The sequence below is a fragment of the Pleurodeles waltl genome, chromosome 6, assembly GCF_031143425.1.
Source record: "Pleurodeles waltl isolate 20211129_DDA chromosome 6, aPleWal1.hap1.20221129, whole genome shotgun sequence".
Classification (NCBI taxonomy): domain Eukaryota; kingdom Metazoa; phylum Chordata; class Amphibia; order Caudata; family Salamandridae; genus Pleurodeles; species Pleurodeles waltl.
Genome location: NC_090445.1, coordinates 84,460,489 through 84,474,007, shown reverse-complemented (window position 1 = coordinate 84,474,007; position 13,519 = coordinate 84,460,489). Strand labels below are relative to the sequence as shown.

Genomic DNA, 13,519 nt, shown 5'->3' with positions numbered 1-13,519 from the left:
ACAATGCTTTGGTATGTTCTTACGGAAATATCCTTCTGGGCAGAATGGTAATATGTTACTGAATCTTCTTGTAACAGAGCTCACCCTCCTTTTCCTTTTTGATAGTATTTCTTCAGGTGGAGAGCTGTTTATATAGCTGTTGGCTACTGCCACCTGCATCCGCCTTGACCATGCAATGAAAACTTCCCTCCTTCCATTGGCATGCTGCCCTCCGAACTGCAGAAGCCGGAAAAAGTTGCCTTCCCATACTACATGCACTTACCCGCCAAGTACATCTTTCATCGCTGTAGATCATATGACACAACTCCACTACCCCTTAAAAGAAAACGTAGCGTTGAACTACTCCCTCACTTTGAGCACCTCTTTATAACAACTCACAGCAGCATAGACTGGGGCCGTTCTTTTGTATATTCATGTTCTTGGGGAGGTTCGTGGAGAGCAGACTAGACTGTGTTGGCAGACATTGGGCCTACTCTGTCTGCAGATACTTTAAATGTGATGCTCTGCCTGTCACCAGTCTTTTACTTTTCATCTCATACTCATGATATTCTTTTTCATTCACAGCAGATTGAGCGATGCCTACATGGAAGGTGAGTTAGCTTTGAAATTTCTTGGTGCCTATGCAGTGTGAATTCTTGCAGAAGGTTTCTGTGCTTGGGCCTCCTACATCTCTTTGGGTTTGGGTATCTCTGTATGTGAATTTAATTTTCTAATCTTTCATCATGCCCAGAATCATCTTGTGATGATTTTCTGTTGTGTATAAAGTGTTCCCTAGTTCGGACTAGTTTATCAGATGCTTGCCAGGCAAGAGAACCAATATGTTACCCCAGATGAAGGTGTCTGTGACACGTGGAGCTCTCACCTTTGATATGTTTTCTGCCACCATGAACTCTATCCTTACCTATTCCATGGTTCAAGACTTCAGTCACACCCCACTTCCAGTTTAACCTTCAATTAAAACAAATGCAGTAAGCCAACCATAGAGTGGAGTAATGTTGTGGGAAACATAGCTAGCCTAAAGGTGGGACCTGAAGCTCTTCATGACAAGAAAGTATAACAAGCATTTGCAATGCAATGGGTCTTGTGATTGCTCGAGTTAGTGCTATTAGTGTTGTAAATTTCTAACTTGACTTTTCTTGCCACATAAATTGAAAATAAAAAGTAAAACAGTTGACATAAGCGGACTGATTCAAAGCACCACGACAGCCAGGAGAATGAGCACGAAGGAGAGACACAAAAGGAAAAAGAAGTGCGCTCGCAGTCAAACGTATCGGCAGACGTTCAGTTCAATTATCCATATAACAGGGTCGATGGCCAAGGCAGTAACAAAACTGCCCCAAGGAGGGACAAACATAAAGCCTTTACCAATCGTAACAAAGGATTTTGAAAGGCAAGCCCATGCACGAGTGATAGTGATGGGTATGCTATGGGAGTGGTTAAAAGCCCACAGATAGATTACAACACGTCAGAGCGCTTGCGCGCTCCACCTACACATTGCTCTTAAAGAAACACTACTTGGCAATGTTCTCAGCAGCTGAGGGTTGAGCTAGATGTTTTTAGAGTCATAGGTCTTTAAACTGATTACATCAGCCACGTCCCCCAATCAGTGCTAAGTGGGGACTCCCGCTGTATCAACTCTGTAAGGATTATAATGTCCTCGTGCATGTTAAGTTTAATAAGCAAGAGATGGCCACAACTGCCAAATGGCCTCACCCTCTCTTCTCCAAGCTGCTCTTCTAAGGCTCCTTCTCCAGAGGATGTACAACCCTTCCTAAGGTTACTCAAACCCACACTTACTCTCCGATCACAAACTAACATGTCTACTTAAGCTTATCACGTCCAACTTCCATCATCAATCATCCAGATCTCTTTCCATTAGGGGTATGTGATGGACCAGTTAAGAAAGGACTTGTTGAGAAAATATAATCTGGATCCCTCTAACGCGGCCATTTATAGACCCTTGCTAGTCTTATTGAAGATAGTTGTAGGACAGCTACAGAAACTATTGCCTCTCACCTTTACCTATTTGCAGTAGGGCTCTATGCCCAGAAACTGAAAAGAGTTCGCCCTACTTCGATTATACTTATACATTGACTCTCTCTAGTTTACTTAAAATGGTACAAGCTGTTTTTTGGTCAGCGTTCATTTATTTGTAGCATTGGTTTCTGTGGACCACTCCCTCTTGCTAAGAAGATTATCTGATGGGGTCCATGCTGATCAAAGGGTGCTTAGTTTGAGACATCAGTGAGTTTCTTTAGCCCCCTTTAACTCTGGGTAATCTCTGCTGTCATATGGGCTACAATAAGGCTATCCAGTGTCACCAAGGTCTCTGTAACATGTATCTCGCTCTACTGTTGTACATCTACTGGAGGTCAGGATTCAATAATTTGGTACCCAGATGCATATCATTAAAACAGCGCCACTTTGTCTCTCCTTCCAAAACTATCTAAAAAAGTAGACATTACATTCATTTTATTAGCTCGAAAACTGAGCTACTTACCTTTGGCACCAAAGGACACTTCAATCTTAGGTCTGTTTCTAAACCCCAAGCCTTGTGGCTATAATCTGAAGTTGGTGTCTGGGCTTTGAATAGCATGTTGTCATCAGAGGATAATGTGCCTACTGACCTGTTGGAGACAACGTACGCCAACGGTTGCTGTCAGCCAGTAAATTTAGGGGACTTAGAGATAATACTGAGGAAGAACACTGGCCAACAGGATTTGCTCAGAGACTGAGCACTGTTTGACATTTCCCAGAAGAACCTTTAACCAACCATCTGGAAGCAGGAGCATTAAGAGTTGCAACAACACATAACCAATTCCTACATACAACAATTTTTAGGCCTTATCTACAAAATGCATTTTTAGTCGCAAACAACGATTCAGACTGTTTGCGACCGAAGAAATGTTTTTTTAATATGTACAGTCCCTATTCGTTAAATCATTACTGTCTCCTAAAACGGGTTTGCAACTCCATTAGAAATCGCTATTTGGAATTTATGGGGGTCATTCTGACCCTGGCGGCCGGTGGCCGCCAGGGCCACCGACCACGGGAGCACCGCCAACAGGCTGGCGGTGCTCCCACGAGCATTCTGACCGCGGCGGTTCAGCCGCGGTCAGAAGCGGCAAGTCGGCGGGCTCCCGCCGACTTACCGCTGCTCGGGGGAATCCTTCATGGCGGCGGAGCGCGCTCCGCCGCCATGAGGATTCTGACCCCCCCTACCGCCATCCTGTTCATGGCGGGAAAGCCGCCATGAACAGGATGGCGGTAGGGGGGGTCGCGGGGCGGGTAAGAGGGCGGGTAAGAGGGCCCCGCAAAGTATTTCAGTGTCTGCCTTGCAGACACTGAAATACGCGACGGGTGCCACTGCACCCGTCGCACCTTCCCACTCCGCCGGCTCGATTACGAGCCGGCATCCTCGTGGGAAGGGAGTTTTTCCCTGGGCTGGCGGGCGGTCTTTTGGAGACCGCCCGCCAGCCCAGGGAAAAACTCATAATACCCTCTGCGGTCTTCTGACCGCGGAGCGGTATAATGGGGGCTTAATTCTGGCGGAAGGCCTCCGCCGCCCGCCAGAATCAGAATCACCCCCTATGTGCTGTAGGCATCCCTTCAAAATAGCAATTCTTTAGGAGGTGTATCAGTGTTTTGCAGCAACAATCCCGTCGCAAAATATTGAAAATTTATTGACTCCCGAGTTGGGGTCCAATAGGACCTACATAGTTCAGTTCACTAAATTCCACAGTGTTTGCAAAAATACCAGTTGTACTTTGCAACCAGTGTTTTTCACATCAGGCCCTTTGTTCCCAGAACTTCACAATTCACCCTGATGAATGTAGCACGGATGCAGCAATTCATAATATCCTTTTACTGCATCGTGCACCTCCTGGCTACATATGCAAGAACACAATCTTAATGCAGACTTGCACTACCCATCCTGAACCATGCTGGGATCTGTCATAAAAACACTCCATTGCTATCCAGCCATCTAAATAATCTGGCAGTGCTCACTAGAACATCATCTCTGGTATATCTTCAAGAGAGATCTGGCAGGATTGATCTTTTAGAGAAAAGCTAACAAAGGGTAAAAGTATAAATCATTAATAATCAATATAAAGTACCCAAAGTATTTCATATGTCAACTTGCCTAACTCAATGTCCCCTCGGGTTTTCTTTTGTTTCTTTTTTAGGGAAAAAACAAAAACAAAAGATAAGGCAGAGCAGGAATAAAAAGTACAACCCAGAAGCAAACAGATTAGATACAGAGACGTATGATTGCTTTTCTGCAGAAGATAGGTTTATGTGAAATCCAAATTTCTGAAGTCTACTGCTGCAGAGACATTTGATTTATCAGTAAGTGTGAATCCCAAGGGGTCCGGCTATACCCGTAAGTGTGAATCCCAAGGGGCCTGGTGTTATGCTCTGGTTCGGCGCGCGCTTCCGCGTGCCGAACCCATTCTGCCTCGATCGCGTCTTGCGGCTCGAGCGAGGCAGAGTGTCAGTTTAACGGAGACGAAGCGGAAGGAGAGACGCGTTTTCTGCGCTCATCGTGCTTGATTTATTATCGAATAAATAAGACACAAAACACTTACTTTAGTGTCATGCGAGTTGAGTACAACAACTTATTTGTGGCGACGAGCTGGTTTCTTACCACATGCTGATCGTGAGGAGATTAGGAATACATTCCTTGGCACTTTCTTCGTGGGAGGCATCCTACACATCGTTTTGCTGAAGAATACAGGTGAAGTCTGGGCATTTCCATCCGGAGGTTTGTGATTCAGCAAGTTGTGTTGAAGATATAGTACGTGTACTGATTTGTACTGGATATGGCCTTTTTAGGTGCCATATTGGAAGTACTTTTTGCTTAAATCTTTCCTATGATATTTCACCAAGAGAATTTTATTGTTACGTTGTTGAAAGCACATTGTATGTGAGTGTCACGCCTGGTTTTAAGTGATGCAATCAGTCAATCCACCACCACCGTTCTTGGAAACTCCTGGGGCTCCTCCTATTCCATGGAGACAGTGGTTTGATGGCTTTGAAACCTACCTGGGTGCCATAGGAGCATCTCGTTTTTGCCCTGAAAGAAAGAAATGTTTGCTTTTACATTCTTTGGGGTATGAAGGGAGAGAGATTTTTAAACACTTACCTGAGCCACCGCAATTTGATGAAGAGGAACTAGATGAATATTTGATGACTTCAAAAAAATTGTCCACAAGATTTGACATTTTACCTCGTCTAGTAGTTTTGCGGCACAAATTCTTCAAGCGTCAGCAATTTCAAAGTGAGGATGTTGATGCATATGTCAGTGCTCTAAGACAACTGGCTTCCAAGTGTGAATTTCGGGATTTTCAAGACCAACTCATAAGGGACCAGTTCATTGGTCATTGTACAAATAAACATATTCAGCAGAAATTACTCACCATGGGAAATCCAACGTTGGATGAAGCTATCAAAGTAGCCAAGAGTGTTGAACTTGCCCAGATCTCTTTGATGGAACTTTCTTCTAGCTCTACGGTGAAGGGTTCAGATCCTCTTCACGTCAGTGTTGTTACAAAAAGGGGTGCAGCGAAGAATACTGATATGAAGAAGAATGACAATCCTTTTTTTAGATCTGCGAACAATTGTTTTAGATGTGGAAACATGTCTCATTTCAAAGATGGCAGGTCTTGTCCTGCAAGGAACGTTATGTGTAGAAAATGTGGTAAAGTTGGTCACTTTGCTAGAGTCTGTCAATCCACTAGTAATAAGCAAGCTAATGTCACATGCATAGTGGAGGACGAGGAAGAAAACAGAGAAGAATCTTTTGTAAAAGCCTTCCAAGACATGATTGTTGTGGTCACAGATAAAGTATTAGGGGTCAAGGAACATAACCAATGCATAGATCCCATGGTGGATATTTGGGTTGGGGATAAAATGCTGCGTTTATTGGTGGATTCAGGTGCACGCATTACTATGATTTCATCAGACCTGTTCCGTAATACTTGGGGGGACAGAAAGTTGTTCCCTCCTGATAGGTCTCCGGTCTCGTATGAAGGCAGGAAAATAGAGTTAGAAGGTTACATAGAAGACTGTTTAGTGTTCAAGGGTCGGAGGATTTTTGGTAAAATATATGTGGCGTATAAGGGTTTGAATATTTTGGGGTGGTATCATCAGGGTTTGTTTGGCATGGTGCTGAAACCTGGAACTAAAGAGCAAGTACTGGTGGTGGAGTGTGCAGATTCAAAGACACCGTTTGAGGATGAGTTTCCAGGTGTTTTTGCCCAGGGTTTGGGGAAGATCACAGGATTTAAGCATAGAATAAAGGTTAAGGATAGGGCCATTCCTGTAAGACATAAAGGGCCTCATCCTGACCCTGGCGGACGGCCTCTGCCGTCCGCCAGGGTACCGCCGCTGAATGACCGCACCGCGGTCAAAAGACCGCGGCGGCCATTCAGACATTTCCTCTGGGCCGGCGGGTGCTCTCCAAAAGAGCGCCCGCCGGCCCAGAGGAAATGCCCCTGCAACGAGGATGCCGGCTCAGAATTGAGCCGGCGTAGTTGCAGGGGTGCGACGGGTGCAGTTGCACCCGTCGCGTATTTCAGTGTCTGCTAAGCAGACACTGAAATACTTTTCGGGGCCCTCTTACGGGGGCCCCGCGGCACCCCCTACCGCCATCCTGTTCATGGCGGGTTTCCCGCCATGAACAGGATGGCGGTAGGGGGTGTCAGAATCCCCATGGCGGTGGAGCGCGCTCCCCCGCCATGGAGGATTCCCCCGAGCAGCGGAAAGTCGGCGGGAGACCGCCGACTTTCCGCTTCTGACCGCGGCTGAACCGCCGCGGTCAGAATGCTCGTGGGAGCACCGCCAGCCTGTTGGCGGTGCTCCCGTGTGGCCGCCAGGGTCAGAATGACCCCCAAAGTCAGGTCAGTACCATTTAGTTTAAGAGAAGATCTTAAATCTGAATTGGACAAGCTTCAACAGAATGGTGTAATTGAGCCAATTGAGTCCAGTTTGTGGCTTTCTCCTTTGGTTGTAATGGAGATGTGCGTTTATGTGTGGATCTCAGGAGTCTCAATAAGGAAATATGGATAGACTCGTATCCCTTACCCAAGATCAGTGACCTACTTGAAGGGCTCAGGGGCTCAGGATGGTTTTCAAAGATTGATCTGGCGTCTGCTTATCACCAGGTTGAACTGGATGAGGATTCGCGCCATTACACCGCTTTCAATTCACCTTTTGGCACTTTCCAGTTTTGCAGGATGCCATTAGGGTTGGCTTCTGCAGCATCAGCGTTCCAACACATCATGCACAAAATTTTGGGGGAAGTCCAAGGTATTTTAATCTTTCAGGATGATGTGTTGATTCACACATGGGATTTAGAAGATCACAATGAGAAAATTAGATCAGTGTTTAAAAATTTTCAGTCCTTTGGCGTCTGCGTTAAGAAGCGAAAATGTGAATTTTATAAAAAAGAAATGGAATTTTTGGGCCATTGTGTGTCTGGGGAAGGTATTACACCTCGTCCTGGGTTAGTAAAGGTGATTGTAGATTCCCCTAACCCTAAAGATAAAGATGAGTTACGATCTTTTGTTGGCATGTGTGAATACTACTGGTAGACGCCAGACCACTGAAGTCTTACGACCCCAGTCAACTGTGTACTATTACGGTGGATGCTAGTAGGTATGGGCTGGGGGCTGTTTTGTCGCAAGGTCTAGGAAAAGAGGAGAAAGTTATTAGTTATGCTTCTAGAGTCTTACGTGATCCTGAACTCAATTATTCAGTGATTGAAAAAGAGTTGCTCGCATGCTATTGGGCTAGCGAAAAATTTAGGAGTTATGTTTGGGGCAGAAAATATGTAATTCAAACAGATCATAAACCATTGGTTTACATTTTAAATGGTGATAAGATTAACTATACGACTCCTCGTATCGCACGCCTCACCACAAAATTGTTGCAGTATGACTTTCAGGTCAAGTATATTCCGGGGAAAGACAATTTCACAGCAGATTTTCTTTCTCGTCTACCTATAAGTGAAGAAAGTAATCTTGATTTGGAGGATGATGTGGAAGATTGTTTCATAGCTGCAATTGATGCTGATGAATCCAAGGTGTGCACTGAGACTGTGTGGAGGGAGGCTGAAAGCAGTGATGAGGTGTTGTCCATTGTTAAGCAGCATATAATCAATGGTTGGCCAAAGGAAAGAAATGTGAATATTGAAGTTCAGCCATATGTCAAGGTGGGTGAAGAATTGTCAATTGAAAATGGGATCATTTTGAGGAATGATAAATGCGTTCCCCCGTGTGAAATTCGTACAAGGTTGGTGGACCATGCTCATGAGGGTCATCTTGGTGCCACTATGACTAAGAGACGTATTAGAGCACACTATTGGTGGCCTTCTATGGACAAAGATGTAGAAAGAGTGGTTGGTGGGTGTGTGGTGTGTAATGGTGCAGAAAAAGGGTTGAAGACTGCTAAACCACCATTACAACCCATATCGTTACCGGATAAGGCTTGGATCAAAGTTGGGGTCGATATGGTAGGACCTTTCAATTTTCTATCCAGCCAGATGCGTTATGCTTTTGTTTTAATGGATTATTACAGTAAGTGGCCAGAAGTGCGTTTTTTTGCAAAGCCTACTGCGGGTAGTGCGATTCAGTTTCTCAAAGAGATTTTTTGGAGGGAAGGCTTTCCGGAAACCTTGATTTCGGACAATGGTGTACAGTTTGTGGGCTATGACATGGAAATGTTTCTGAGAGAATCTGGTGTGAAACATTTGAAAAGTTCTCTATACCATCCTCAAACGAATGGTTTAGTGGAGAGAATGAAAAGGGTTGTTGTGGAGTGTATCAAATGGGCTAAAGCAAGTAAACTGGATGTGGAAGAGGCCGTGAATTCGATGTTGTGGTTCTATCGCACCACTCCACATTCTGTGACTAAAGTTTCTCCTTTTGAACTGCTTAAAGGAAGGCGAAGCACCTCAAGACTGTTTCCGGCGTGGTTAGCCAGAGTGGTTGTAGGTAAAATTCCTGATTCTGTGAACAAGGACGGGGTGTTGGGTGAAGTGAAAAAAAATCAAGAAAAGGTAAAAGCTAGGTATGACCTGAAGAACTCTACAAAAAAACTCTCATTTCAACCTGGAGATCTGGTGCGCGTCAAGTTTCAGACATTTGTGAGGAAAGGTGAAGCCTGCTATGGTGCTCCGGTGAGGGTAAAGAAAGTATGTGGTAATGCTATCATGGTTGAGGGTGGTCAATGGTGGAATATGGGGAAGGTTGTTAAGGTTAAGGATGTTGGGCACCGTGGAGTGGAAGGAAGTGACTCCTTGGTGTCAGAGGGCATTCATCAGGAACGCAAGGGGTTAGACAATCATTTGGTAGAACCCGACACCTTGAGGAGGTCTGTCCGTGAGAAATGTGTTCCGATCAAACTCAGAGAACATCATAGTATTTAGCAAGAATGTTTTAAGTTGTTTATCTCATGTACACACTGATGTGATTGTTAAATGTTATGTAATGCATAGGTTATCTAATGCTCTTAGGTTATTGTCCAATGCGCTTATGTTTTATGTTCTTATTTATGTAAGTTGTTTTTTTGTTAAAAAAAAAAAAAAGGAGATAATATGTTATGCTCTGGTTCGACGCGCGCTTCCGCGTGCCGAACCCATTCTGCCTCGATCGCGTCTTGCGGCTCGAGCGAGGCAGAGTGTCAGTTTAACGGAGACGAAGCGGAAGGAGAGACGCGTTTTCTGCGCTCATCGTGCTTGATTTATTATCGAATAAATAAGACACAAAACACTTACTTTAGTGTCATGCGAGTTGAGTACAACACCTGGCTTTACCTGCAAGTGTGAATCCCAAGGGGTCCGGCTTTACCTGTAAGTGTGAATCCCAAGGGGTCCGGCTTTACCTGCAAGTGTGAATCCCAAGGGGTCCGACTTTACCCGTAAGTGTGAATCCCAAGGGGTCCAGCTTTACCTGCAAGTGTGAATCCCCAGGGGTCCGGCTTTATCTGTAAGTGTGAATCCCCAGGGGTCCGGCTTTATCTGTAAGTGTGAATCCCAAGGGGTCCGACTTTACCTGTGTGAATCCCCAGGGGTCTGGCTTTATCTGTAAGTGTGAATCCCAAGGGGTCCGGCTTTATCTGTAAGTGTGAATCCCCAGGGGTCCGGCTTTATCTGTAAGTGTGAATCCCAAGGGGTCCGGCCTTACCTGCAAGTGTGAATCTCAAGGGGTCCGGCTTTATCTGTAAGTGTGAATCCAAAGGGGTCCGGCTTTATCTGTAAGTGTGGATCCCAAGGGGTCCGGCTTTACCTGTAAGTGTGAGTCCCAAGGGACCCAGCTCAGTATTTCATCCACCCGGTGTTGATATGCTTACCCAGTTGTATTAGAATGTGCCTTTATGATGTAGTAGAAGACCGTGCACAGTGTTTGAGGGGTATTTCAGACATTTCATGAAGCAGCTTCTTACTTCTAAGTGTCTTGTGTTGTCTCTCTCTAGAGCGGATGCCACTTACCACCAAGCAGACATTGGACCTACATTGTCTGCATCAACAAACAAGAAGGAACGCACATGTTTGAGAGTTGGGAAGAAGAAGATGTCCTCTTCCTCTTCTGACAGTGATCTGGGAGCTGAAGGACCGGTATACTATGGAGGTTCTATGAAAGGATCGACAACCCTTTGGAAAAAATCTACTTTATCAAACACGCCTTGGTTGCCTCATGAACCTGAATGGTCTTACGCCAGCGCCTTTCCTTCTGGGACTTCGATGTAAGGCTGATTTATCGCCTGTATAAGGTTTCTTCCCAGGAGTGGCCATCTGCGTTGCCAGAGGCACAGAACACATGCATGAGTTGGCTATGAGAAGATCTGCTCTAGGAATAAAACAGAAAGGATACAGTGTTGGATACAGAAGCGGGGTCCTAAATGTAGGTAAAATTGTGCAAGAGCTGCTTAGGAATCCACCCACCCTCACAGAACACATGCATGAGCTGGCTATGAGAAGATCTGCTCTAGGAATAAAACAGAAAGGACGGCAAACAAGGTGTTGGATACAGAAGCGGGGTCCTAAATGTAGGTAAAGTTGTGCAAAAGCTGCTTAGGAGTCCACCCACCCTCTCATGAGGGGTTTATCTGGGATAGATTAAGCTCAAAGTTCCCCTGCTGCCTCTGTCTCTGTCAGGTCTGCACTTGAACGAGAGTGGACACTCACTTAAGGCAAAACACGTGATACCCACCAATCACAAGCCAAAGTAGCAGAAAACGAATATAGAGATAAGAGTGGAGGAAATGGCAAACAGGGAAGTGTACAAATACAGACAGGCATTCACCATGGAAAGCTGGGTTCACATTTGGGTACCACACTGCACCACAGCAGCTATGGAGTCCTAGGGGCTACCATAAAACACAATTTTTTGATTTTGTTCTCACTTTGGTTTGGTCAGTGGTTAGGCTTCCTAGACCTTAGCTTTCTGGGATGTTTGGCCTCTGGTGGTTCTCCTCTGCGGGATACATCCTTCTCAGTGTTGCAGTGGTTCTCGAACTCCTTTCGGCTCCAGAGGAGGATCCCGGTACGCAGAGGAACTAATCACACTCCTCACCAGGTATGTTTTATGGAAGCTTTGAGAAGCAGGGGTGCAGTGGGAGCATGGTTCATCCTTACACTGGTCTAGTTTAACTCATATATACACCGCTAAATGGGGATGTAACTGTTTACATGTTTAAATGGGTTTGTAGGACACATGCATTGATATGGATATGTAAATAGGAATACCTCCATCCCAACATGTACATTAGCACATTTCTGAAATAAAATAATTATTATACTTTGGTAACAATTTGGACTTTTAGCTTTAGCATATTCTTTGTTAAAAAAAGGAGCCTTTCTTTTATTATATATTTGATATTTACAGCTTTTTGACTGGGCAAAAATAAAAATCAATCAGGGTGCAGCCATAAACAATCATTGTTAAAGCCAATAGGTCTGGCCTTGGCAAGCGTACAGTGTTTTTATGTATTTTCTTCTTTTGCAAGCACATGAAAGAGAAATTACAACAAAAAAGGAGAAAGGAGGAGGGAGAACGAAAAGGGGAACAAGAAGGATGAAAACGGAAGGAAGGAGAAATGTGGGAGAGGAGGAAGAAGTATGAAAAAAGAAATGGAAGGAGGAAGAAGAAGAAAAAGGAGACAAAAGGAAGAATAACGGAGGAGAAAGAAGTAGAAAATGGGAGGATGGAAGAAAAAGAAGACAAGTAAAAGGAGGAGTAGAGTAAAAAAAAAATCATGTTTTATGTAGTCCTTCATACATCTCTGCTGTTTCTCTGCGCTTTGCATGATGTGAAGTGTTTGATGAATGTCATTTACCCAGCTCGGAAGGATGAGTCGTAGCTTTGCTGGACTTCCAGCTGGGGGCATACGTCTCACCGCATATGTCAGCAGCAAGCACTGAACTCACTGAGCTATCTTATGGAATTGTGAAAAGGCCAAGGATCAGTCCTAAAAGCCACCCCCATCTCTGGTTAAGGATCAGTTTACTCCCCGACTGACACATTTTGTACTTCTGTGATCAAATTTTCCAGTAGGGGATGATGTATATGGAAATAAAATGGAGGGAAAAATAAGTGTTCCTTTGACTCACTACTAACAAGGTTAGTAGAATTAAAGGACATTCCGCCCCCCTCCCCCCCAAGTAACGTGATAACTGATCAGGCTGACCACAGCTTGCATCTGAATGGGGGCGACTTTTGTCTCTGTGGATCAGAGGGAGAAAGCAGAAGAAGCCTTGCGTTTGGGGCTTGGAAGACTTCATCCTCAGCTCATGGATGGACAAAGATACCTTGTTCTATTTGCAGAAAAATGTCACTAGCTCTAGTAATATGCAGTTATCTGGACGAAATAAAGATTAGGCAGCTGAACTTGAAGGTCTAGCTTTCTTTCATCAGCGAATCAGTTCTATTAATATCCTGAGTGCATTAAATGATGAAATAGTGATATTCACGTGTGCCATATTTTTGGAGCCGAGTGCTATAAATAAACATGTTTTATTCATTTTAACCACACCTCAATGACGTCCATAGAACATGCTTTTTTTGCTGGTATAACCAGCTGTTCAAACATCTGCTGAACCAAATATGAGATTACCTTCTTTCAGTTTAAGAAAAATATTCACAGAGGACATGGGTTCTTCTGGTAGTTTGAAAGTAAACCTCTTAAATGGTACCTTGAAGATTCGGACAATGGTACAAAAGGTGTAACAGTGAATCCATCACTCCGCATCCCCTCCAGCGGAGATGCGGATACACTACTACACCGGTAATGGCTACCCAAAATTTTCCATTTATTTAGAGAAGCTCCTCTAGAACAGTGGTTCCCAACTTGTGGTCTGGGGACCCTTGGGGGTCCGCGAAGCCTTCTCAGGTGGTCCATGAAAATTAAATAATATTAACAGCTTAGGTTCCCAGCTTTCGGCAATGACTTAGTGGGGTGTCCCCTGATTCCAATAATGACTCAGTGGGGGTCCCCGAGTTCCAGTAATGATAAAGTG

The 13,519-nt window shown here is 44.6% G+C and overlaps 1 protein-coding gene across 3 annotated transcripts in view; it reads left to right on the top strand.

Annotated features, from left to right (window-relative positions):
- The window catches only part of LOC138299252 (E3 ubiquitin-protein ligase TRIM39-like), a 29,793-nt gene extending 17,980 nt beyond the window's left edge, over positions 1-11,813 (top strand). For 2 of the 3 annotated variants that reach the window (XM_069237383.1, XM_069237385.1), the window contains exons 5-6: positions 565-590; positions 10,477-11,813. In XM_069237383.1, coding sequence (XP_069093484.1) covers positions 565-590; positions 10,477-10,750 — 300 coding nt within the window. In that variant the 3' untranslated portion in view covers positions 10,751-11,813. The remainder of the gene's footprint in view (positions 1-564; positions 591-10,476) is intronic. The other variant, XM_069237384.1, reaches the window with a different exon arrangement.
- The last annotated feature ends 1,706 nt before the right edge of the window (positions 11,814-13,519 follow it).